The sequence below is a fragment of the Oikopleura dioica genome, chromosome PAR (genome assembly GCF_907165135.1).
Source record: "Oikopleura dioica chromosome PAR, OKI2018_I68_1.0, whole genome shotgun sequence".
Taxonomy (NCBI): domain Eukaryota; kingdom Metazoa; phylum Chordata; class Appendicularia; order Copelata; family Oikopleuridae; genus Oikopleura; species Oikopleura dioica.
In genome coordinates, this window is record NC_137293.1 from 2,847,843 (window position 1) to 2,872,784 (window position 24,942).

A 24,942-nucleotide genomic window follows, 5' to 3' on the forward strand; every position below is an offset into this window, starting at 1 on the left:
CAATTATCGTTCAAAATAGAAAGTTTCAATGGGAAGTACCGTTTCAGTTAGATAAGTGGCCACTTATTTTAATCCGCCGAAGAAAGGTGTTGGAAAACGATATTTTCGGTACTTCTTTTGCTCAAAATAGAAAAGACTTGGCAATTATGGCAATTATCATATCATTCTATTTTGAGTTGTATAAGAAATTGTATAACAAATTTTGTATATAAGCGGCCGCGTGTTTCGAACTATCACAATCAACAGCAATCAAAATAAAAAATATCGAATATCTCAAAACAAAAAAACAGCAATGAAAATAATCGCAATGATCTTCGCCTTTTCTGAGGCATTTTTTAGACCAGAAACAACTTTCTACCGTGGAGAGCCTTACCAGGTAACGAATCTCCAAATTTTCTTTAACGTATCGTATTTCTAGAGGCTTGCACGAGTTGATCGAATGGCTTTGAACAAGGAGCTTTATGGCTTTGAGCTTCAACGACGAGGAAGTATCGTCAACGAACTTGGAGCTAAAATTTTCAGATTGCAAAAGATGGCGATTCAGCATCGTCATTCTCGATGAAAAATACATATTTTGTGATAAAACAATTCAAAATTGATATGAAAAAATAAAAGAATCGAAAAATTGTCGCTTGTTATTTCCATTAAGGATAAATGTCCCCTTCATTCAAGAAGAAGTAAGAAAAATAATTTCATCAGCAAAATGCAACTGCAGCTAATTAGTGATAACGTTTCAAAATTGAACCCAGATCGTCTGGCAAAACCACGGCGGCCGGGCGCGGTTAGCCCCATGCTCGGACAAATCTGTTTCGAATCAATTTCCTGGGGTAACTAATTCGGACACTGATTTAACCAGCCAGAGCAGTTAGCCGAGCGACAGAAAGCAAGTTTCGACGATGTGTTGGACAACGCTAAAACGTGAACTTTTTTCAATCTTTGTTTTTTGCCTTTTTCTCAGAGAAATAAACGCAAGAACTTGTGGCTCTTCTGATAAGGTGAATGGAAAATTCGTTCACGTCCAAAGATTTAAATCGTCTCCGGAATCGTGTACCTACGATCTGAATTTTCCGAACGATGCTTCTTCAAAGCTTTCTTTTCAAAAAGAACCGGCTTGCATCGAACACTCAATAATCATCCGGGACAGCGAAAATACCTTTGGCCCTTTTTGCTCGAGCGTGGAAGAACGCGGCGGCTTCGGAATTTCGGCAATCATTCCGAATGCGAAACGACTCTCGACGATTACAGAAGTGGTGTTCAAAGGGCCTCTGGAAGTGGAAATCAAACCAACTTCGGAGAGACGATCGAGATTTAGGCTGCTTTTCACGTGGGAAAAAGTGGAGGAGTGCTCGCTTTCAGACGTTGCTAAATTTGATGGTATTTTCTCCAAAATCGCAGCGGCTGAAGGAAAATTCGCCGCAGCCCGTGTTTGGAATCGACTCTCAAATCAGCTTAAAAATTTCGACGAAGACTTTCACCAAGAATCTGCTCGTTTTTGCGCTGCTGAAACTTTGCAACCTCCATGCGAGTTGGTGAGATTTTCTCCTGACGCATCTTTTGAAGAGATTTTTGATCAAACGAAGAATCTTTTGGATTTTCTTTCAGGCTACTGTCAAAGTGGATTTGCTTACAGGAAAGGCTTTTATTTTGAAAGACAAGTGTTGTTAAAAAGAAGTATCAAAACAAGCCGTTATCAGATGGTATGATATTTTGAACGAAATGCTTTTCAACTCCGGCGAGACGTCCCGAATCGAAGTTGAAAAAATTCCAGAAGAGTTCCAAATTCATGTTATTCAGCAAGAACCTATGCGAATGATTCTAGAAAACGAGTTTGTTGTTCACAAGCGACTTGAGTTCGAAACAACTGCCTCAACGACAATTACAACTAAGAATACGCCACCTCCAACAGCAGGACCGCCGAGCAAGTTGCTCATTGAACCCATTTTTCCTCGTAAGACGGTTTTTTCGAAGCTCTTCCTCAATTTTCTTCTAGAAATGGACTACCCAGAAACATGCGGTTGGTTAAAAGAATCAACGATGAAAAAATCGATGTGTTCGATTTCCTCCCTTTCTTCGTGCAACACTCCCTTATTCGCCGATGTTCTCTCCCTAACTTCCTCCACCGAATCTTGTCCAGTCAATCATTCAGCGACGATTCTCGAGCGAATTTTCGAATACGCACAAAAACTCGCTTCCAATTCTGGGTTTTTCAAGGGACAGTGCGCGACAACCAAGAAACAGCTTCCTTGTGATTTGATGATGATCAATTTGGACAGAGAAGACCAGCTCAAGCCTTCGAGTTTTATTCGAAAAATGAGGATGATAACAAGAAAGATCGTTGCTGACTGCGAAATCAGCCATCGACACGAGCTGCAGGAGCTTTACAGAGAAGGTAAGATGGAAATTCCTACGTAAATAATCTAACGCAAAATTTCAGTCTGGTCTTCGATCAAATCTTGCGGCCCAAATCAAAACACAAAATCCGACGATTTGTCTCTTTTGATCGGCGAGCGCGGCTTAGCTTTCCAAAAGCCGAGGAAAGAATTCTGCCGCATCTCCGGCTATGCCTCTCGAAATATGAAATGGTTCTCTTCCCGCCTCGGTCTTGTCAAGGATCAGGAGCGAGCTGTGGAATTGTTCGAGGAATTGGCTGAAGAGATCGCGGATATTGGGGCAAAAGCGGCTCATAATGTCGGAGAAAGATGCTTGTTAGATGGAGATGTGTAAGTGAAATGTTCTTACGAAGATTAAGTGCTCAAACGTACTCATTTAGCGCTGATCGGATTCCCTGCGAGCTTGCGTTCATCCCTAAAAATGAAGAAGGATGTCAACTTGGAGCACGATTAGCGCGAGTGGTCAAATACCTGCAACAAAAATGCCCACTTCTTGTTTCGCAAGCTGTTCCGAGAAAACTAAGAAAACTTGAAGGTAAGCTCAAAGTCATTGATAGCAGAATTTAGTTTGATTTCAGAAGCATTGGCAAGGGAAGAAGGAACATGTCCAGAACTAGGGACGAAGATGACAAGAGATATTAGACTTGTGGCGATGAACACGCTATAAATTTAAGACAAAATAATCTGTACATTTGAATAAAAAAAATCCTGAAATCCAGATCCCCCGGGAATTTTTCGCGGCTTGCATTTCAAGCTCTGTTTATATTTGTCCTTGCTCCTGTCAGGAAAGCAAGCTGACGATAGCCAGAGCTCATAAAGAACTCATTCCAGATTTTCAAAAAGCGAAAAAATGGAGAGCAAGAGAAGTTCGATTCTCTCAAAAGCCTCCTCTGCCGGGGGAGGAGTGAAGCTCCAAAGAAATTTGACAGTTTGGGGAGGAATTGCTCTTGTTGTTGGGACGATGATTGGATCTGGTATTTTTGTGTCGCCGACGGGGATTTTGAAGGAAAGTGGCTCTGTCGGATCCAGGTTTGAGCTTATTCGAGAGATCGTGATAATAGTACTTATAGTTTGGTGATTTGGGTTATCACAGGGGCAATTTCGACACTTTGTGCCCTTTGCTACATTGAACTTGGACTCTTAGTGGACGCTACTGGCGCCGAGTACAGTTACTGTAACGACGCTTACGGAAGTCTTATCGGCTTTCTTGTTGGCTGGACCTTGATCATCATGGCAAAACCAGCCGGTTTGGCTGTTATGGTGACTGCTTTTGCTGACTACACTTCCGCCCCATTCTATCCTGGCTGCGACGCTCCCGAAATGCTGAAAAAGTTTCTTTCCATTTGTGCAATTTTGTTCATCATGATCGTCAACGGCTTGTCCGTCAAAGCCTCCGAGCGAATGCAGATTCTTTTCACCGTCGTCAAGCTCATTTTAATCACCGCCATCATCATCGGCGGCTTTGTGGAAATCGCGAAAGGAAACACGGAAAACTTTGAGAATGCGTTTGAAGGAACAAGTCCTTCTTTGAGTGCCTGGGCAGTGGCAATTTACAATGGAATGTGGTCGTATGACGGTTGGAACCAGCTGAACTTTGTGTCGCAAGAATTGATCAATCCTGAAAGAAACTTTCCTCTCGTCATCATTGGTGGCATTCCTCTAGTTACGCTGCTCTATCTTCTCGTCAATGTCGCTTACTTCACCGTCATGTCTCCTACTGAGCTTCTCCAAAGCCCGTAAGTACAAGAGGCATCAACCCAATCTTCAATCTGTGTTTCTAGAGCAGTTGCTACTACATTCGGTGCAAAAGTTTTTGGCTCTTTCGCCTGGATAGTCCCAGTTGGAGTAGCTTGCTCAACTTTTGGCTCCTCCAATGGCGAAGCTTTCACGTCTGCAAGACTTGTTTACGCAGCCGGAGGAAATGGGCACTTCCCAAGATTTCTTGCTTATCTCAGGTAATCTTCCTTGATTTCATTTTTCCCAACTAAATCTTCAGCAACGAGCGATTGACTCCCCTGATGGCAGTGGTTTTCAACGCTGTGATCGGAATTCTTATGGTCTTGCCGGAATCGTCGAACATTGAGAATCTTCTTGACTACTTTAGTTTCGCCATGTGGACAATTTACGCCCTGACATTTATTTCTATCATTATTTTCCGCTACAGAAAGCCATATTGTGATGTTGAAAGAAAATTCAAGGTGAATTTTTTGAGCTTTTTTTGCTTCTTTGTTTGTTTTCTTTTATCGCCTCTGTCAGCAAAATTCGCTCAAACATGCTTTTTAAGATTTGGCTTCCGCTTCCTGTCCTTGCTGCCGGAATCTCGCTGTATTTGGTCATTGCGCCTCTTGTTGAAGAACCATCCTTGGCATATCTTCTTGCTACTCTCATCATTTTTGGTGGACTGATATTCTACATTCCCTTTGTCTATCTCGACTGGGACCTTCCCTTTGGAATTTACAACAAAGTCGAGATTTTCTGCCAAAAATACTTTGAAGTTGTTCCTGTTTCAGCCGATGAGCTTAAAAACGAATAAAAATCAAAACAAATTTTAACACTGAATCCGGATTTGTTTTATAAGGTCGGTCGTTTCCCTGAGAACAGATATTGCTTGCATAGAAATTCATTTTTGAGTGAAAAAGCGGCTTCGAGTTTTCGTCGAAAAAGTTGGCAAATGATTGAAGGAAAAAATATGAGCTGAAAGAGAAAATATGGCTAGAATATACTGAGGATAATGAAGGATCAATTTTCTTCGAAATTTTCGATGATGACCAGTTACTTTGGTCACATTGGTCATCAGATTTGCCAAGCCTGAAAAACTATTGGCTTAACAAATTTGTCGGGGAGGAAGATGTTATTATTCTTCAAGACCATGATGACTGTTATTATTGTTTCGACAGAAAAATTAAGATTTGCGCTCATCATGGAAGCGAGATCATCATTCGCATATCTTTAAAAAACCGAACAGTCAAAAAATACGTTGTTCCTGATCGAAAACTCAATGAATGTTCTGACTTTGTATGTGGTTTCGGAGTTGCTAGAGATCAGCTTTATTTCCTCGTAACAGCACCTTCATTTATACAAGTCCAGCATTCAGGAAACGAAGATCAATTCCATTATCGTTATTTTGGAGTTCTCTCTGAAAACAAGGATGAAAACAATTTTCTTGCCAACACCATCTGTTTTATAAGAGAAGATGTTTTCCTCAGTGGAAACGAGCTTAAAATACCGGCTAAATGCGACTACTTCCATTTCAACGACTTGACTGACGAAGAAGAAGAAGATCTTTTTCTATTTCGATGCTATAATGGAGGGACGGAAGGAGCTCGGGTCAAAATAAATCAGCCTCCCTAGAAATTCAAAGTGCGTAAAAAAAAAATTATGTATTATTTATTGTGTTGATGATTGTTGACTCCTTGAAAAAGATAAACTAGCTCTGTTGTATGGACTTCCTTTCGAGAAATTTCTTGAAGAGTTGGACGAAGATGTATTTCAGAAAGATCTAATTGAATATAAATATGGCGATGTAACCAAGCAAGCAATTTGCGTCGATCTTCGTAAGATCTTTTTCTTGTGAGAACAAGCAAACTAAGCCTCTTTTTTATAGTCTGTCATCCGTCAATAAAAGGCGAGGATGGGGAACTGCTCAACCTCATTGAAGCGAGAAGGGAAGAAGTTGAGTTTTACCGAGATTATTATAAAGAAATAGCCAATGGTGATTAAATTCATTCTGAGCTAAGACGACAACATTGTGGCTTGAAATAAAATTATCTGATTCAGAATTATCATAAGTTATTGATTCATAACATAGTATTTTCTTTTCTTTTTTCATTTTCTATGTATCAATTCATCTGCTTTAAATTTTCTTCTAATAAATATTTTTAAACTATTCTCATTTCCTTGAAACTAATAAAAAAGCGATAATTTTCTACCGACCGCCGAATCACCTCCTCCAATCTACCGTTCCAGTCGATCGCTTTTCTGAATCATCCGCCCCATTTTCGATCTTTATCAGACCTTGACGGGGCGCTAGACAAGAAAACTCAAAAATAAAATAAGTTTTTTTTCTTCATCTTTTTTTGAAATCGAATACTTGCCTTTTCCGCCGCCCGCTGAGAAAATCGATATCCACGATAAATTTGTGAAAAATTGGCGCTTGAGAATAATTTTTTCGAAAAAAGCGGGCGCAAATTTTTCAAAGTGGAACAATAAAAACGACGAGGTAATCAAATTTGCGAGGGGATAACAAAAGCAGCCTAACAATCAGCCACCGAGAAAAATAAAGAAAAGGTCGAGGAGAGAAACAAAAAACTTGGAAAAAAAGAGAAAATGTCGCACATGGGAAGAAACATGAGGAATGATTCGAAAATGTACTCGCATCCTGCTTATTCGTAAATCAAAAAAGTCTTTTTTATTCATCATTTTCATGGTTTTTAGTATTAGAAGAAAATAGCCTTTGGAGCTTACACTGTAAGCCTTACAGAAGGATAAAGATTGTTAAAAACGTCTCTGAATCCTGTGTAGAAAACCTGAGTCAGGGTCAGCTGCTTAGGGAGAATTTTAAAATAAATTGCAAAATTTATTTTGGGAAGCCGCTTCGCGGCTTTGTTTTTAAAAAAGCCGCAACGCGGCTTTTCATTTAAGATCTGTCAGACCCAGGGTTCTAAACGGACATGTCCGTGTACGGATTTTATCAGTGTCTGTCCGGTCTTGTCCGTACGGACAGACTAGACTTTTGGTCTTTTGGTCGAGGAAAAAACGGACAGCCTAGACCGAACTTTTGTAGAGATCCGGACAAAATCCGTATTTGTCCGTATTTGTCCGTGAAATCCGGACAACTCCAGACTTTTGTCCGTGTCTGTTAAATCCGGGCAGAATCCGAAAAAATCCGTAAAAAGCACGACTTGAGTTCGAATCCGTTTCAAAAAACCCTGAACCAAGGTGATTATTTGTTAAAATAAACCAGGTTTTCAGTTAAAAATTTATAAATATCAAAATTTTTGACTTTTTGCCGGAAAATATCGATGATAACTTTCAATTGATAGCCTATCAATGATAGGTCTTTTGAAGGTGCGAAGCCGGAACTTTGAGGACTAAGGGAAAATTGGTTAAATTTAGAATATTAGGTTCTTCATTATTCCGCTAATTCATTGTGAGTCCTAATTTGGGACCAGTATTGCAAATTTATTGAGCAAGTGAAATGAGCAATCACTCAGCTCAGCAATTTTCGGGAAAAGCCGGCTCAAGGTGTTAAGCGTGCTCATGCTCACAAAAATTTGAGCATCCCGTGCTCACGCATGCTCATGCTCACTGAAATTTGAGCAGCCTCGTGCTCACGCGTGCTCGTGCTCGCGCAAAATTTTCAGATTTCAAACCCCGGTCGGGTTAGCCCGCTAAAGTCATTCAGCTCGATCATTTCGAGAGAACTCAGCTCAGACCAATTATTTTCTTCATAAAGCCAGCTAAGGTCAGCTTGGATAACACCTCGATCGTGCTCAGGCTCCGCGAAATTTGAGCACGTGCTTATGCTCAGCCAAAATTTGCGACTTTTCAAACCTTGTGCTGAGCTAAGCTAGCAATTTTATGAAGTCTTTGGGCTAAGCCTAGCCTCTTCTGAAAAAAGCAGTCGCTTATTAAACTTGCGACTCTTTCCCAGCCCAGTCCCTTGATTTTCTAAAATTGCCTTGAGAAGAATTCGATTTTTCGATGTATTTTCGGTCAAATTTATTTCTAAAAGATTTTTTTTTTGGTCCAGTCGGGTTTATTTCGATAAAAATTCGTTTTCTCCATGAAATTGTACGGACATTTACGGACAAGACCAGACTAGACCAGACTGTTTCTTTAAAAAAAATATGTCCAGATTAAACGGACAAAAACGGACTAAAACGGACATGTCCGGGACTAGACCGGACAAAAATCCGTTTTTTTGATCCGGACACGGACAGACTAGACTTGGGATTTTGTCGGAGGACACGGACACGGACAGACTAGACTTTTAGATTTTGCCTCAAATTTAGAACCCTGGTCAGACCCTGACTCAGATTTTTCACCAAGGTTACCGAGCCAGGCCAAAATTTTTACTGAGACAAAGTCAAAATTCTCGATTTTCTTTCTTTCAACTGATGAAGATTTTCTTTTGCTAAGTCTGCCTGAGAAAGTCTGTGAATGCGAAATAAAGCTTTTATGATGCGAATGAGAAAGAAACTGGTAAAATGCGCATCGATCTCCGTTGTGCCACGATAAGACTCTTAGAATCGAGCTGGGCAGGCTCAACGCCAGGATAAACAAAAATATTCTTTATAAAAGCTGTTTTGCCGAGTATTTTCTTAGCAGAGATTTTTTCGGTTGAATAAATAAAAACAGAGAAAACGGGTAATTTTTATGAAACGATTGAGTTTCACCCCTTCGGAAAGATATAACATTGCCTCGGGGTAAGAGAGAAGTGTTTAATTAAAGAAGAGATTTCCGATTGAGGAATTTTTCTAGCTCTTGTCGAAAAAACCGCCTGGAGGGAAAATAAAATGAATATTTAGCGTGCGGACGTCAGAAACAGTCGTGACAGGAGTAGATGATCAATTCATCAAATCAAAAGAAGGGATTCTCAAGATCCTTCAAGTGGTCTTTGGCGCAATTGCTTGGATCATCATGGCTTCCCTTCCGTACATGCGGATGATTTACACGCAAGGACATACAGCGCCGTTTCATGCTATCATGACTCGTAAGTTTCAATATCTACAGTCATTTTTCTGACAGAAATCCGATTCTGAAAGATTTCAATTTTTCATCATTTTTTAATTGAAAGACCTCAATAAAGGCTTTTCATATTACAAAAATTATCAAAATTGATGACTTATCAATATTTTAGTGGAGCTACTTGCCTGGATTGTTACAGTAATTATTCTCATTTCAAAAGCTTGCGGTACTGGAATGAATAGCAAGGGCTTCGCTGGCTGCATGTACAAATCAACTTGGGTTTTCATCCTGAATTTCATTCTTTTTGCGTTTTTCTTGATCGCTGCTTGCATTTTGGCCGCCAATGCTTACAGATTTGACCTTGGATCGGTAAGAATAATCAAATTTATTCTTCATAAGCCATTTTAGTCGGCATATTCTTCATTCGGAAATCGCGGACGAATGCAAGAAATGAACCGATACGGCTACGAAATCGGACGAAATCAGCAAAACGGAGAAGGAGGCACCTTCAATCTGGGTTCCTGCGATAGCTTCAACGTCAATCAGCCCTACTGTGCGATGCATGCTGAGGAGTGCAGAAAGTTTTTTGATGACTGCATGAAAATCGCCTCCGGGACTGGCTGTAAGTACCTTGTAAATGCTACTGTCACACTGAGAGTGGTACAAAAGCGTATTGTCAGAATTAATCAAACCGGTGTTTTCAGACAACAAGTACTTCGTCAACGCAATTACTGCCTGCGTCTTTGCATTTATCACGACGATTCTTTACCTGGTAAGAAAATTAAATTTGCACCTTTTCATTTAAAATAAATGAGAGTCTCATTGTGAGGCGAGCTCAATGCCTTCAATAAAAATAAACCTTGTGCTTGCCTGACACAGTTTTATTCCATTTTTCTTAGGTAAGCATGGTTCTTGCATTCAAAGATGGCGGGTGGACTCCATCTATTCCCGATCTCGCATCTTTCAACCCGCTAGAAAAAGAAGAAATCTCGAACGACATTGAATTCGGCAACGACGATGATCTCAATCGCTCGCTGAGAAAGAACACCTGGAAGAACCAGTCGAAGCAGGGAAGATCTTCAAAAGCTGAAATCACTTATTCGGAGGCAAATGTAAGCTCCAACACATTTACATTCACTAACTCGAAATGATCAAGGTTTATAATTGCTCCTTTTCTAATTCTATTATTTTATAATCAACCATTTTTAGTCCGGCATCGTGAAACCAACACTCTCCTCAACCCTCTCGAAAAATTCCGTCTTCACTTCCAACGGCGCCAATCTCATCTAAACTTCCAAAAAATACCTCCGAAAAAAACCGAAAATATCGAAACTTCAAGAACCAAGAACTCATCACCCAAAGTCTGCCCGAAATCTCAATCCCTGTAGTTTGACCTGATTCCTTTTTTGAAACCATTGTGAGCAAGAAAAAAAAATAATATTTCATTCTGTCCAAACAAATAAATCAAATATTGCATTCAATACTTTCTTCTTTGGAAAAGGTGGTCTTCTGTGTCTCACTTTTGCAATCAAGACGTTTCAATTATTGATACATTTTACAAATGAATGTCGTAATGAACAAAAAAGAGGGCGCAAGTTGAAGAGAAGAGATTTAAAATGCGATCAGATCCCTGTTAAAAGTGCATTTGACAAGTATTCTTGAGAGTTTTCAAAATGAATTTTTTGCTTATTCTAGCTGCTCTGGTAAATCTCGCTTTTTCACAAGGAGGTAAGCCCTTAAGCTCAAATTTTATCAAAAATAAAATTTTTATTTGACATTCAGAAGCGAGTAACTGGATGAACATGCTTGACTACGAAGACCCAAGAGGTAGCGATCCGCTGATGGACGCGATGAACATGTACAGTGAAGATCACATTCCTGCTGTCTACGAGAAACGCTCGAAATGGATGCGAAACCGAATGCGACCTGCAAGGCATTAGATTTCTTCGTTTCAAATAAATTTCATTGTAACAAGCCTGCGACGGTCAGTTTATCTGGTCAATTTTGTTAGGAAAGAATCATTCGGATTTCTCTTCAGCAGCCATCATTGCTTTCATACATTCAGCAATTTGAGCTGACAGCTCTTCGTTATTCGCAAATGTCGCCATTTTCTCTCGGAAAGCTGTGATCTTCGGGTATTCTTAACGAAAGTTTATCCCTTTTGAATTCACAAAGAGGCTTACTTTCGGGGCAGAACTTGAAGCCAACAAAGGTGGGGACGTAAAGAGAGCAGGAAATAGAAATGTCAGCGATGGTTGGTGAATCTCCGTTGAGATAAGCGCCTTTGAGAAGATGTTGCTCGATGAATTCGAATTTGGCTTCCATCGCCTTAAAATAATTTTATTGCCTTCAAAGCAAAAGGACGGGGAACCTTAAGTTTTTCCGCGTCAGGGGCTTGTTTGTAGAGCCAGATGGGGTAGACGTATTCGCCGATAGCTTTGTACAGAGTTCCGAGATCAAAGTTCAAAAGGTAGTCGACTCTAGCGCGGGCTTGAGCGTCAACTGGGTAGAACTTGTTCTCCTTGTCGTACTTGTTGCACAGGTACTGCAAAATCGCCCTGAAAGGACTGATAAATTGGATATTCACCTTCCCAAATACCTTGATTCCCAAAGAACAAAGTCGCCATCCTTGATTGTCGGAACAACATGAGCAGGATTCATTGCGACGAAATCTTCGGCCATTTGCTCCTGCTTCATCAAATTGATGTTTTTGATCGAGTGCTCGACATTGAGCGCGTTCGCTGTCTTTTTTGGATTAATTTTTTTCTCTTTTAATCATTTATACAACAAAAATCAAACCCCTTTCAAAAGAACAGCTCTGCAAGGAGCAGAAACGACCATCGAGAAAATTTCAACCATTTTTTTTTCTATCTAAAATTTTTAATTTAATCAAAATTATGTTTCAGTATTATCGCGTCTCTCGTTGTCTTATTTATCTCCATGGAAATGAACATGAACAGGAAAAAAGTAAAACTGAATTAGTAACGGCGGTTAGTTTCGAAAGTGGAAAGTCGTAAACATGCCCCTATTGATGCGTGACGCTCGACTGAAAAGGCTCTTATTTCAGAATTATCGACTGATTTTCTTGCCCGCGGCGCACCAACATTTTTTCGTGGATTATATAAAAAATTTTTTTGTAATTTCGTCAGTAAAATCTTTTTCGATGAAAAATTATCGATTGTCTGACCTGGCGTGGAATCAAATCGGAACACGTCTGACAAGCCCGTCGCCTGTCGATTTCTAACAGCCAACATTTCAATGGCCATGATCACGATTTTCCAGACTTCAACTTTGATTTTGACCTCTTCAGCAAATTTCCTTGAAAAGCGCGGAATCATCCACCGGCGGGTAAACCGACATTTGGTTTGTCGCACTTGTCAGCTTATGACATCTTCGCGGCGCTAGATTTTGTATAAAAACCAAGTTCGCTTTTCAAGAAATCATCAAACAATTGAATCATCAATCAAACAAAAAACATAAAATGAAAATTTCCATTATTTTTTTCTCAACAGTCTCCGCCAACCCAGCTCTTTTGGGCGCTGCACCAAGAAGTGTTCATCCCAGCGCTTCGAATCTCTTCAATATCATCACTTTCAAAGCTAATGCTGCTGGATTCGGAGATATTGATGTGGAAGATCTTCTCAAATACGGATGCCACTGCAATATCTACGATGGGCTCGAAAAGGGCCTTGGCAAACCAGTTGACGGAATCGATAGCGCCTGCAAGAGATACTACGAATGCGTCACCTGCACAGAAATGAAGCGCTCCACGAACTCGGAAGCTTGTGTTTGGAACGAAACAACATACGAAATCGGCTCGGATGAAAATGGCCTCGCATGCCCTTCGAATGTCAATGAAGGTCTCGATTCAACAGGCTGCTCTCAAGAAATTTGCCAGTGCAACATGCAGCTAGCAGATGATCTGGTCGCGAAATTGGAGAGCTTTAGTGATGATAACACGCACAGCGGGGGGTTTGATAAGGAAGCTATGTGCGTCTCTAGGAATTGGTTTTAATTCATTTATAATGAGGATTTTAAACAATTAAATTCCTCTAAATAAAAATTTGAAACCAAAAAAGCGGCCAAAAACTTGGCGGAGATCTGAAATGCTGCGGCCAAAATCCATTCTACAATCTCTATCGAGAGGGAAACGGAATCCGAGAATGCTGCAAAGGAAAAGTCCTCAACACAATCACCAACGAGTGCTGCGATGGAAACGTCTCACCAATCGGCACTTGCTCAAGCAACACTGCTGGCAACAATGGTGGAAACAACGGCGGAAACAACAGTGGTAATAACGGTGGAAACACTGGCAACTATGGATATTAAAATATGGATATTAAAATGGATATTAAAACTGTTCTTCAACCTTTTTGTTCAAAAAAATTTTCGTCTTCGTTAGTTGGATAACACTGGATAGAAGCGAAACTTTCCGCTAGAAAGAATTCGTGAGACCAGGAATTTCTAACTGTATCTTTTTAAATAATAAATGCCTAAAATATGAGTTTTGTTTCTTTTGGATATCAAGGAAGAAATTTTATTTTTTGAAGAATTTGGACATTTTTCTCTGCGAGTTTCTCCATGTGTTTCTTGTCAGCGAGCGGTGGAGGGAGTCGTCAGTGACTAAGATGTCATTCCCGTCAATGTCGTCGAAAGTTGATAATTTTCGGCTATTACGATCGTTGATTAAAAGCTTCGCTGCAAAGATCTAAAAGAGGCTTCTTTAAAAGTAATAAGCACTTTTTACCCAGTAAAGTATTGCTGTAGTGAAGGCAAAAATGCAGCTAATAATCGCGCCAATAAAGTACTGAAAAGAATGAAGATACTGATAATGAGTTTAAAAACCTTGTCATGAAGCTCTCCCGCTGCGAGGCGCATGCAATCGTTGAAGAACTCCGTACATTCTTCTTGATTACTTGCGCAATATGGCTGGTTGACGTTGAAACTGTCGCACGATCCAAGCTCTAGATGCGTGATTTCATAACCCTTACCCCGGTTTCATCCCTTTTCTCTTTCCTAATCAGTGTTTAAAGATATCAAAGAAACCGTCGCCAGGAGTTCAGCTCGTCTCCGATTCCAGCTGAAGCGGAGAATCTCGATCTTCCGAGCGAGAAATTGCCAGAAAAGACGGAGCTTATCAGTGCTGCCAATAGAAAAAATACTCCGAGGATGACATTTATTATCGCCAAGGACTTATTCGGGAGGGAAACGAGAAGGGTCAGGATTGAAACTAGCCAGCTTATGACCTCAACTAGAAATTGTTATAAAAGGCTATCTTACTCGAAAAACGTACAAGCAAGAACAATATGGAACGGAATCGTGTATCCTCCTGTGTAAATCATTTTCGTATACGGCAAAGAAGCCATGATTATCCAAGCTACAGCTCCTGTCAAAATCTCTAAGAGAATAATCTTCGAATCCTTTCCGAAATTCTCTCGAAATCGCTCCATTTACGGCTCTTTTCTCTGCTGAAAAGTTGGCTTTGAGTCACGTGAGGGAAGAAAAGGGTTGTTTGTTCTGGGTAGGATACTGAGGCTACTGTGCCAAGGGAGCATTCTGTTGGTGACCTTCAGAGGAAATCAAAGAGACAAAAGAACTACTGGAGCTTCGCCCTTTTCGCCAATTTTCTAGACGTCTAATTTGACAATCTTCAAGAATCGCCAAAAATTCTCTAGATGCCGGCGCGCCGCTCTCAGATTTGGAAATTGAATCAGTTAGAGAGAGGTACGCCTGCTCCAAACAGCAGGGTCCGAAATCCGTATTTTATGAGGTAGAAAAGAGACATTGAGAAGCTGCTGTTACTAACAAATGTTTTCAGAACAAGCCCGTCGATCTTCCTGGAAGATACCTCGTGCGACCGCTTTTCCAAAAGGAAGAAAATTGACCCTAATATCGCCCTTTTTCGGGGCGATGTTAGGGACCGGCGCATCGAGAAACTGAAAAGAATTTTCAGGAAGATGCGCGGCTCGTGAAGAATATTGAGTTTGCTTGTCCGGAGACCTATTCGAGTGAGAATCCTAGCGACAGCATGATGAGTGAGGAAGACAGCACACGAGTGCATGAAAATGAGGTTTAAAGTTTATGCTTTTTTCATGGCATGACCTTTCTTTAGGGTGTCGAGAAGGCTTCTCAAGAGTCTAAGGATGGCAAAGCAACGGAGAAACTAACTGAAGTGCAATTTACGGTTTCTCTCGAACTGAAGGCGCTGCCCAAGCCGGCTTCTTCTCCCGAGAAACAAAAGAAAACAGAGTCAATCCAACCAAAACTCGCAAAATCTTTAATTTCCTAGCATTCCTTTCAAAGCCTCTTCATGTTCTGCCATTCCTTGCAGCAATGAATTCAGTGAAATAAATTGAACTTCAGGAAGAATTAAAATTTATTTCCTAGTTTCAGGTTCAGTTTTGTTGTAATTCAGGTTGTATCCATTATGTGCAGTCGGAAAGAAAATCGTAGAAAATGAAATTAGAAAAATAATGAGAAAAGAGTTTTTGGCCACCAAAATAAGGAAAGGATTGTACAGTTGATTTTATCGGATTTTTCAGAGGCGCATAAGACTGGAAATTGGTCGAATTATTACGAGCAGATTCAGGAGCGTCTGAAAGTAATGAATAAGAAAAGAAAAAAGAGTCGTCTCTTACCGCGAAGCTAGAGATATTCTTCCTTCTTGTGCCTGTAATATAACTTTGCAACAAGCAGGTCAGTTCGTGCTGTAGCTCTTCAACCGTGTCTGTATCTTCGACTCCTGGTCTATCGGGCGAAAAGAGCGTGATTGCGCAGAGAATCGCAACGACAGTATCGTCGACTTTTTGAGAAGACATTCGGTGGTGGAATCGGTAGATTTCTTCAATCAAACGAGAGGGGATTCGAGATTCGGCGATGTTCAGTGAGTGGGAAGAGATGATGAACTCGTTGGATTCCGTGTCGAAGAGTTTGTTCAACTAAAGAAGGGTTTATTTTGGCAAGCAGTTTATCGATTTTCTCAGTTTTGAACGCTAAAATAAGGGTGTCACTGAGTAAGTATTGATAAAACCTATTTAGAATGAGTGTTTTCTTACCCGAATATGAACCAATTCAGCAATAGATCCATTCAAAAGCGCTCGTTGGTCATTTTTCGACAATCTGTTGAAGGGTTCCAAGTTCTTGGCAAAAGTAGCGACTTCATTAACGAGCTGCCCGAGGGTCTTTAAAAATAGCACCTGCGCCAGGTTCACTTCTTCGATGCATCCATTCGTTGCCTTTTTGATGACAGTTAGACTTTCAGAGCGGCGGACTGGCGAGAATTGCTCGTACAAGCCGACCAGGCGGGTGAAATCGATGTCGACGTCTGTTTGTTCTGAAAAAGATGATGATTACTTAATGTTGCAGTCGAGATAGAATGCTCGACCCCGTCCCGATTTGACCTGGCATTTAGTCATGTCAAAAATATGACGCAAGAGAGCACTCAAACGATCCCGAATGAAAGCTTCTGACTACGCCAATGAATCAATAATTTTGAATTTCAAATGATTGCTTACAGAGCATACTCGAGCTCCAATTCAGCCGAGTTCGAAAATAAGGAGAAGCGAGTTCAAAATAGATTACGTAACAAGCAAGCTTTCTCGTGAGATGATTAGCTCGGTGAAAAGAGCAATGATCTGATTTATTACTCAAGATAATAGATCTGAGGAGGGAGCTACGGTTTCTCTCCAAAGGTTAAAGTGTTTGAGCAACCCATTATCGACAAAAATCTTGGTTTGAATAAATGATCTTTTAGCGCCCTTTTAGCGCTTTTCTCCGAAGATTGCGGCCTTTTGATAACTTACGGGATGTTTGCTCGGTGGATTCAGCAAAAGCTCTCTCGATATTATTGAGTCGGCCGAGTTCGTCGCCGCTGAGTTCCGGAATTTCGTGTTGGATTCGTTTGATTCGATTGTGCTGGATTAATTCGCGCTAGAAAATTTATTAGGAATATACTTCGTGGAAAAGAAATCTACCTTTCGTTTGATTTGCTCGTCCGACATGATGCACTCCTTCTTCATTCCGATCAAAAGGCACTTCTGGATTCGACAGGCCTGGCAGTGTCTCCTGTTGTTTCTGTTGATCTTGCAGTTGCCCTCGTACGCGCATCGGAACTGCTTTCCAGCCTGAAATCAAAATGTCAAGCCATCAACCAGGGTTCAACAAAATTCAGACTCCAGCGTGGGGTCATTGCGTAAACGACGCTTTTCCCGAAGCAAGAACAAGATTCACGTGATGCGATTAGGACGTAATCAGTTCCACTTCTGCGGAACCCTCTTCCAGGCCGCCATTGGGTAAATTTGATGTAACAAGCGAAAAAAGGGATTGAAAATAATCTTGAGTTCATGTGGAAAAGTGCCCTCTGTAAAACTCTTTTGAGTAAAATAAGGGTGTCACTTCGTTAATTCAAGAAGAAAATTAACAAACTGAGAGCATTATTTTGGCCAAAAAAGGATTCACGGAAAGTTCAACCTAAACCCATTCAACCTTTCGAACTTTAGTAGAAAATTCTAGACCTAGAAATAATAGCTGAGAAATAATTACCTTCATGGTTCTCCTGAAGAACCCCTTGCATCCCTCGCAAGTAAGAGCATTGAAATGATAACCGCTGGCGATGTCGGAGCAAACTTGGCAGGTTTTGGAGACTGGGGTTGATGTTACTTCAGTAGTCGTTGTTGGCAGCACTGTAACTCGCTCTTCGAACAACATTTTTTCGCAGTTTTAAGTTTATTCTATCTTCTTGAGGATTTTTCTTAAAAAGGAGTTAATTTTGGGTTTGGTTTAAAGTGAAAGATAAGCGTTCGCCGAGGTAAAGTTGTTTTATTGATTGCTCTCGCGTGGTGGATATGCCCTGAAATGGCCCTGTCTACTTTTTCCCACTGCCCTTGGTGTCCGAGTTCATCGCTTTTTCCCGTATTTTTCCTGATGCAGGGGCAAATTGTTTACTTTTCTTATTGAAATTCAAGTCCTAAAGTCTTCACCAACCTGAGTAAAACCGACAGAGGCTATGTCACATAGCCGGTTTTTTGGTCGGATGTTTTACGGTCTATATAAATTTTGACTATAACCGGACAAATCTGACCAAAACTCAAAACCAAAAATGATTACCCCTTTTCTTGCTTTAGACTTTTTTGTTCTATTTAAATTTGTTAAGAATCCAGCTACGTCACAGTGTTCTGATTTTAACGTGTGAACTGGCCTTGCTCGCTTTTAACGAGCTACTCAATCATCTTTTTGATAAAAAATAGACATGTCATCTCGGGTTAAGAAAAAATGATAATCATTTCCAAAAATTTGAAATTTCGAAAGTCAAAATCCTAAAAAAAAATTTAGAAAATTTTTATTAAAAAAGAACTCTCTGAAAAATAATTTTTTTCTGGAAATTAATTTTATTTTTACCTTTTTATTTATTTTTGTGATTTCCTGATCTCTTAGGTTGATATTGATCGTTTTGGTCAGCTTCTTAGAGTTTTCTTACGAAAAAGGTGATTCTAGAAATTTCAAAAAAAAATCTTAAGAAAAAATGTTTTGAATCTGTTGATGTCGATGTCGACTTATAAGGATGGGCTGGTGTCGCTGCCGTGGCCCAAGAAACTCTGATGACTCACGGGGAGCTCGCAGAGTCCGAGTGAACTCGGGCCGACCTTGTCTATTTTTTCTCTTTTTCCTCCTCTGACTTTTTCTTGGGCAAATGACCCATCACTCGAATCAGCAATTTCTTCTCTTTCATATGGCGCCAAAATTTTTTAAGGGCATCAATCCGATCAGGAGTAATTCAAGTTTGACCTTCAATAACAGGCATTTCGCGTCGCCTCGGCGCGGTTATGTAATCGTTCCTAACCCACGTGAACCGCTGCGCCCTGCGACTGTCTATTTTTTGCCTCGTAGAAGGTCATCAAGTTCAGAAAACGCACAAAAAGCTACTACTACCGCATTCAAAAATTATAATCGATACTTTTTTATTGACAGATATTTTCATTTATGCATCTTTCGAATATAAATTGAGTATATAAATAACAAATTATAATTTATAATCAAAGCAGAGTTGCAAATTTTGTGAGCTAGCTGAGCTGGGCCATCTGAGCTACAGCTAAGCTCAGCTCAGCTCAGCTCAGCAATTTTGAGGTTAGGGTCAGTTCAGCTCAATTTTTCTGAAGAAAACTAGCTCAGCTCGGCTCAGCTAGCTCAGCTTAAAAAAATTGTAAGCTCAGCTAGCTCAGTTTGAGAAATCATCAGCTCAGCTCAGCTCAATTTTTTTGAAAAAATTCAGCTAAGCTCAGCTCAGCTCAGTTGTTCTTAAAGGGGGCCAGCTCAGCTCAGCTCAGCTCAATTTTTTTGAAAAAATTCAGCTAAGCTCAGCTCAGCTCAGTTGTTCTTAAAGGGGGCCAGCTCAGCTCAGCTCAGCTCAATTTGGACCTCAGCTCAGCAAGCTCAGCTCGGAAAAAAATTTCGAAATTTTGCAACTCTGAATCAAAGTGAAGTATTGAATATCCTCGCTAAACTAGAAACTCGAAAATTATCAACTTGACAATCGTAAGTAGGCTATACAATTATAACCATGAATCGATCCTTCTTACTAATGCCAAGTTGACAATCTTCGATTTTTTAGTCTGGCGAGGAGAGACGCTCAACAATTATTTTTGATTAAAATAGGATAGCAAGAGGAGAGCTTCAACTCCAATTTTATTTTTACTAAAAATAAACTACCTCTTGATAGTTTATTTTGACTATTTTGAGACGGATATCTCTCGGGTTCAAGCCCTGGTCAATATATTTTATAACTAAATTGCAATTTTTGATCAGTTTTAGATAGGATATGGTTGGCTTATAAATTATAAGTTTAATATATAAGTTTATAAGTTATAAAGAAAGAAAAACGTCAAATAACGAAATATTAATTTTTCGGTTACATAACAGAACATTTGATTTGGCGATTTCGTCAGAGCGTACTTTTTAATCAGCGATTTTCAGACAGAGCGTAATTTTTTGATCAGCGATTTTTAGACAGGTCACTTGGTGAACTAAATCGACGGGGTCACAAAACGCGCTTGATACTCGTCATTGTCAAAGTCCGATTTCTCGTTCTGATTTTACCCTACCAGCTTTCTCGGGTCTATGGTTTATTATGAATGATTTAATCAGGTAATGTCCGTAATGCCTTGAAAAATCTCCAACTCAATCTGTAATGGACGTTATGTAATCAGATCTAAGATGAACTTGGTTGTTTTAGTTAGTGAACCGCTCAATGGAGATTCTTCTGTGGCAGACATCCCAACGAGTAATTCAATATTTGCAGTTCTTCATTTGCTCAAGCAGATGACCCTGGGAGGCGAAGTTCACTTGGGAAGACAAGTTCACTTTTTCAAGACTAAGTTCACGTGTCATTATTATTTCGAAAGAGTTTCTTAACAGATAAGTTTCGAAAAATGTTTTCAGGCCAAAAAATCACTTTTTAACTGTTAGTGCCATCTTCACCGCCGTCTCAAACCGAGTCGAACGGTATATGTATCGCTTGAAAATTCTAGAGTTTCGGGTACTTCCGGTCAGATTTACGAAATTCTAGTATTCCACTGCCGTTTTTGATACAGAAATGGTACTATGGCATATAGCATGTCAAAATGACCGCTAGGACGTGAGGAGTGCAGGGGTCTCAAAAATAAGTACTTTTGCAAAGAAAAGTACCTAAAAATAATTATTTTGTGATTTTTAGCACTAAAAATATCAAATTTCAAGAAATTTTCGATTGAAATGTAGTTTTCTTTGTAGATTTATTTATAAGAGATAAAACTTGATTATCCATCTGCTTTCTGCTCGAAAAATAAATAATTGATATTTTAAGTGCTAAAAATCACAAAATAATTATTTTTAGGTATTTTCTTTGCAAAAGTACTATTTTTTGAGACCCCTGCACTCCTCACGTCCTAGCGGTCATTTTGACATGCTATATGCCATAGTACCATTTCTGTATCGAAAACGGCAGTGGAATACTAGAATTTCGTAAATCTGACCGGAAGTACCCGAAACTCTAGAATTTTCAAGCGATACATATACCGTTCGACTCGGTTTGAGACGGCGGTGAAGATGGCACTAACAGTTAAAAAGTGATTTTTTGGCCTGAAAACATTTTTCGAAAATCATCACATCGAGAATTTTCTTTGTTAGTGGCAGCGGAAATGAACTGAAATCAACTATGATTTTGTCCTACCGGGCAGAAGGATAAGCCCGTGCCACCCACAATAGGTCGCGCGGGGGAGACATTACCTCACCCTTTTCAAAAAGAAACTCTACTGGACTTAGAGCCTAGTATCAATCATGGAGAAAAGCGTCACTTTCTGTTGCTACTACTGCCGGAGAAACGAGACCGTCTTGTCAAAACGCTTAAATTATTCTGACAGTATTTTGGAACTTCTTTATAAATTTATAAGGAATATGACTTGTGAACCTAAACAACTCGGAAAATGAACTTTGGGAATGCTCCTGCATGAACTTAAGGCTATTACAGTATAAATATGGGGAGGAGGCACGAATCGACAATTTGGAAGGATCTGTCATTGAGTCAATTTCTTGGGTTAATCCTTGTTGATTTCAAAATGACAGTTTTTCACAACAGTGAGGTTAAAATTTCATGTTTTCAAGGTTGATCCCGAAGGCGAAAAAAGAGAAATTCATAGAATCAATGTTTATTTGATTATTGAAAATGAAGGTCATTTTCTAGTCTGATGCAGCTTGAAGAAGTCTGACAATTCCGAGGAAGAGTCGACAGATTTGAACATACAGAAGACACGCAGCAAAGATCCACAAGTTATCGATGCTATCTGCGCCCATATCGTCGGCAGCCTCCTGCAAAAAGTCGGCGAAGAAGATCATTCGTAAGAAAAACATCATCCAAGTCATGATACCGACGATGAAGGCCAAACTAAAAATTTTCAAGAAAAGCCTTTCAAAAAAAAACTTACATAGCGCAAACGTAGACAATTTCAAATCCAAGAATCCACCACATCAAGAATCCGCAGGGAATGGTCAGCACAATTTGAATTATGAGCATGAGTTTGAACTGATTCTCCATGTCCATCAGCCAGTTCAACGCGATGCAGATCAGCAAGCAAATCAACACGCCATACAAAGCAGAGGCAACAATTTGATTCGCAGCGAGTTCCTGGGGACTGTTAGGTTGGCAACCTTTCGAACACATCGAAGCAGAGACGTACACAGCGCAAAATCCAGTAAAAGCACTAGAATTTTTAAAAAAGAAGAGTTTTATATCTTTTTTTACCCAATGATATTCGTAAGAACAATGAACGATATATAGCATTTTGGAGCTTCCGTTAGCAGCTGAGGTTTGAAGAAAAAGATCAAAATGGCGAAAATTACGAGCAAGAAGGCAACCAACATGACCCACCAATTTGCGGAAAGAGCAGAGGCAACCCAAGCTTTCAGTTTTTCGCTACATAAAAAAAGTTAAAACCTGACGTTATGGACGGCATACTTGTAGGCGAAACCATTGCAGTAAGCCACTAGGACGCTGAATTGAAAGAAGACAGCAACAAGGACTTTCGTGGAGAACCTTGAGCGCCCACGGCGATCGCTTTTAAAAGGGATGAAAATTCTAAAATCGCAAAAAATCTTGCAACAAACCTAAAAAAATCGCTCATTTTCTCGATAAAACTGATGGTATAAAAACCTCTTTCTCAAATTAATCTTCCTCCCAATATTCCTTTATCAAATTTTCTCAGCTGGCTACTTTTCCTAACTCGATCAAATTATCTTCAACCCTTTTCCTGAAATCGTCGTCCGCCATTACTTCTCTAACGCTTCCTTCTTCGCTCATGCGAGTGTTACCAAACTGCAAAAAATCATTAAATAAATTTGTTTTTCATTGTCACTATTTGTCCTATGTCGTAAATTCCATCCATAACTTACTTTTGCCGGGTATTTCTCAAAAAATGTTCCTCTCTTTTATTTTTAGGAAAAAAGAAGGGACGATGAGTCGGATCCAGTTAATGATTATCCACGGTATTTAGCGAAGGCAAATATCCGAAAGCTGTAGTCATATGTCGAATTTGAAATTTTTACGAAGCGCGAATTCCATTTGCAAACAAGGCAAAGCCCTGAATAATGGTAAGGGGCCCATATTTATGGCAAAAAGAAGAAAACAAGAGTTTTTCTCTGCCGCTCAGTCAGTAATCTGGAATCCAGATGAAGGTTCTTGTTTATTTCTCTTGGTTGAAGAGAAATTTCTTGATCATTTATAAATTCGATCGCTTTTCGAAGACGATCCTGGCATTCAATAGCTTTATGTGGTCCCAAACTTGGTCATCCGGAGCCGAAGTATTCGTCTTTATTTTCAAATTTGCCAAAGAGCTTTCAACGCTCAACTCGCGCAAGAGATTAAAAAAACGGTAGACGCATGTTATGTCTCCGAACGTCCCGAATGTCTCCGAATGTCCCCGAATGTCCCGAATGTCCCCGAATGTCCCGAATGTCTCGAATGTCCCCGCCATTTTTCTCAAAAAAAAATAAAAAAAAAACGGCTAAAAATCGAAAAATCAGTTACTCTATTTTCCGCGATTTCATCAAATAAAATTGTTTATAAAATCCTTGTTTACCCGTTGCGCGTTGCCAAACCGCCCTGTTTAGCTTGGACGACTGGCGCTTACCGCTGCATTCCAAGTATTCGGTGCTTCGTCTCAATCCGATAAAACCATGAGTCCCGGCTTCTCCCGCCATATCACAATATCTGAAGAGATAAGGGATAGCATCACACTGCATTTTATAACATCATGAAGCTTTTCGCCGCCATCCTCCCAGCCGTCATCCTTGCTCAGGACGATTACGACTACGAAGAGCGAAAGAAGAAGACCCAGAACTACGGAGTAAGTACAGTCATCTGAGAACTAAAAACCAAATGTAATGTGAAAAGATAAAACAAGATTTTTAATCTTCATTTTACATAAATATTAAGGGAAACAACAACTACAACAACAACTACAACAACAACAACAACAACAACAACAACTACAATGCCTACGGTGATCCCCACTTCATGGTCCACACCGAAGGCCAGGAGTCTGTCTGCTTCGACTACACCCCATCTCCCGACACCGAGATGAACCTCCTCATCGATCCTTCTTCCTCCCTCTCCGTCACCGCCCACGCCACCAAGGACGAGAACGATGGAAAGACCCGAATGACCACCATCAACTTCTCCTCTCCCCAGGGTGCCCACCTCGCCTTCAACCTCGACGGTGTCCACCACTCTGGCATCGGCGCCGCTGGCCCAACCGAGCCAGATGCTCTCACCGGCGTCCAGACCTACGGTGACATCAACTTCATCGTCCACCACCACAACGAGATGAACCACCAGTCCGTCAAGGTCTACATCCAGAACGGCCCAACCTTCACCGTCAAGATCTCCAACCACCACGGCGGTCTCAACTTCGCCGTCGATGACCCAACCAGCATCTCCGACTCTGCCCGAGGTCTCCTCGGTGGTTTCATCCGACCCAACGCTTACCACGTCATGCCCCTCAACACCATGACCGACGATGATGAGCCAATGGCCAACGTTGTCATCAACAAGTTCGCCGTCTCCGCCACCAAGGGTGACTTCCACAAGACCGACAACTGCTGGATCGTTGATGACGATGAAGTCGCTCACATGCTCGCTAATCTTTAAATTAATGATTTCCGATTTGGCTTCTTTATCCCATAAATGACTGTATGAATTTTCGCCGTTTTCTGTGCATGTTCATATACGATATATAACATTTCCTCTTCGAAAAATTGTGTGTCGAGTACGTGTATGAGATGAAATGATTGAAACATTGAAATACAGACTCGCATTTGGAAACAAACAGTTGTTTAT

At 40.3% G+C, this 24,942-nt stretch overlaps 7 protein-coding genes and 3 long non-coding RNA genes across 13 annotated transcripts; 6 read left to right on the plus strand and 4 right to left on the minus strand.

Moving 5' to 3' along the window:
- The first annotated feature begins 1,697 nt into the window (after nt 1–1,697).
- On the plus strand, nt 1,698–3,070 carry LOC145702351 (uncharacterized). The gene is made up of 5 exons (XM_081779574.1): nt 1,698–1,948; nt 1,991–2,389; nt 2,435–2,720; nt 2,771–2,925; nt 2,969–3,070. Exons 1-5 carry the CDS (start codon nt 1,717–1,719, stop codon nt 3,055–3,057), a joined length of 1,161 nt encoding a protein of 386 aa, XP_081635700.1. The 5' UTR covers nt 1,698–1,716; the 3' UTR covers nt 3,058–3,070.
- A 147-nt stretch (nt 3,071–3,217) lies between these two features.
- LOC145701220 (b(0,+)-type amino acid transporter 1-like) lies at nt 3,218–4,923 on the plus strand. Its single transcript, XM_081778446.1, has 5 exons — nt 3,218–3,419; nt 3,461–4,126; nt 4,172–4,345; nt 4,387–4,588; nt 4,675–4,923. The coding sequence occupies exons 1-5, from the start codon at nt 3,241–3,243 to the stop codon at nt 4,921–4,923; spliced, it is 1,470 nt and encodes a 489-aa protein (XP_081634572.1). The 5' UTR covers nt 3,218–3,240.
- Nucleotides 4,924–6,404: 1,481 nt separating this feature from the next.
- On the plus strand, nt 6,405–10,561 carry LOC145703474 (uncharacterized). 4 transcript variants are annotated; one of them, XM_081780838.1, is made up of 7 exons: nt 6,405–6,609; nt 8,921–9,105; nt 9,253–9,449; nt 9,489–9,702; nt 9,785–9,852; nt 9,980–10,192; nt 10,290–10,561. In XM_081780838.1, exons 2-7 carry the CDS (start codon nt 9,033–9,035, stop codon nt 10,368–10,370), a joined length of 846 nt encoding a protein of 281 aa, XP_081636964.1. In that variant the 5' UTR covers nt 6,405–6,609; nt 8,921–9,032; the 3' UTR covers nt 10,371–10,561. The 4 variants fall into 4 exon arrangements, with proteins under 4 accessions (XP_081636964.1, XP_081636962.1, XP_081636963.1 ...); XM_081780836.1 differs by having other exon boundaries at nt 6,406–6,757; XM_081780837.1 differs by having other exon boundaries at nt 6,407–6,778; nt 9,980–10,236.
- Nucleotides 10,562–10,743: 182 nt separating this feature from the next.
- LOC145702403 (uncharacterized) lies at nt 10,744–11,046 on the plus strand. Its single transcript, XR_014134313.1, has 2 exons — nt 10,744–10,808; nt 10,863–11,046. It is a non-coding gene; the product is annotated as an uncharacterized LOC145702403 (long non-coding RNA).
- On the minus strand, nt 11,041–11,962 carry LOC145702402 (glutathione S-transferase 1-1-like). The gene is made up of 5 exons (XM_081779624.1): nt 11,885–11,962; nt 11,680–11,824; nt 11,452–11,638; nt 11,264–11,408; nt 11,041–11,220 (listed from the first exon to the last, which is right to left on the minus strand). The coding sequence occupies exons 1-5, from the start codon at nt 11,937–11,939 to the stop codon at nt 11,099–11,101; spliced, it is 654 nt and encodes a 217-aa protein (XP_081635750.1). The 5' UTR covers nt 11,940–11,962; the 3' UTR covers nt 11,041–11,098.
- Nucleotides 11,963–13,617: 1,655 nt separating this feature from the next.
- LOC145701221 (uncharacterized) lies at nt 13,618–14,036 on the minus strand. Its single transcript, XR_014134259.1, has 3 exons — nt 13,926–14,036; nt 13,828–13,887; nt 13,618–13,788 (listed from the first exon to the last, which is right to left on the minus strand). It is a non-coding gene; the product is annotated as an uncharacterized LOC145701221 (long non-coding RNA).
- A 743-nt stretch (nt 14,037–14,779) lies between these two features.
- On the plus strand, nt 14,780–15,438 carry LOC145702303 (uncharacterized). The gene is made up of 3 exons (XR_014134305.1): nt 14,780–14,850; nt 14,899–15,150; nt 15,193–15,438. It is a non-coding gene; the product is annotated as an uncharacterized LOC145702303 (long non-coding RNA).
- LOC145702302 (vitamin D3 receptor-like) lies at nt 15,430–18,873 on the minus strand. Its single transcript, XM_081779521.1, has 7 exons — nt 18,477–18,873; nt 17,622–17,829; nt 17,054–17,203; nt 16,883–17,009; nt 16,136–16,413; nt 15,719–16,018; nt 15,430–15,675 (listed from the first exon to the last, which is right to left on the minus strand). The coding sequence occupies exons 2-7, from the start codon at nt 17,784–17,786 to the stop codon at nt 15,619–15,621; spliced, it is 1,077 nt and encodes a 358-aa protein (XP_081635647.1). The 5' UTR covers nt 17,787–17,829; nt 18,477–18,873; the 3' UTR covers nt 15,430–15,618.
- A 2,877-nt stretch (nt 18,874–21,750) lies between these two features.
- On the minus strand, nt 21,751–23,096 carry LOC145703837 (uncharacterized). The gene is made up of 6 exons (XM_081781235.1): nt 22,998–23,096; nt 22,856–22,920; nt 22,564–22,662; nt 22,351–22,521; nt 22,034–22,309; nt 21,751–21,993 (listed from the first exon to the last, which is right to left on the minus strand). Exons 2-6 carry the CDS (start codon nt 22,903–22,905, stop codon nt 21,789–21,791), a joined length of 801 nt encoding a protein of 266 aa, XP_081637361.1. The 5' UTR covers nt 22,906–22,920; nt 22,998–23,096; the 3' UTR covers nt 21,751–21,788.
- A 704-nt stretch (nt 23,097–23,800) lies between these two features.
- LOC145702352 (inter-alpha-trypsin inhibitor heavy chain H3-like) lies at nt 23,801–24,931 on the plus strand. The gene is made up of 2 exons (XM_081779575.1): nt 23,801–23,950; nt 24,040–24,931. The coding sequence occupies exons 1-2, from the start codon at nt 23,858–23,860 to the stop codon at nt 24,751–24,753; spliced, it is 807 nt and encodes a 268-aa protein (XP_081635701.1). The 5' UTR covers nt 23,801–23,857; the 3' UTR covers nt 24,754–24,931.
- The last annotated feature ends 11 nt before the right edge of the window (nt 24,932–24,942 follow it).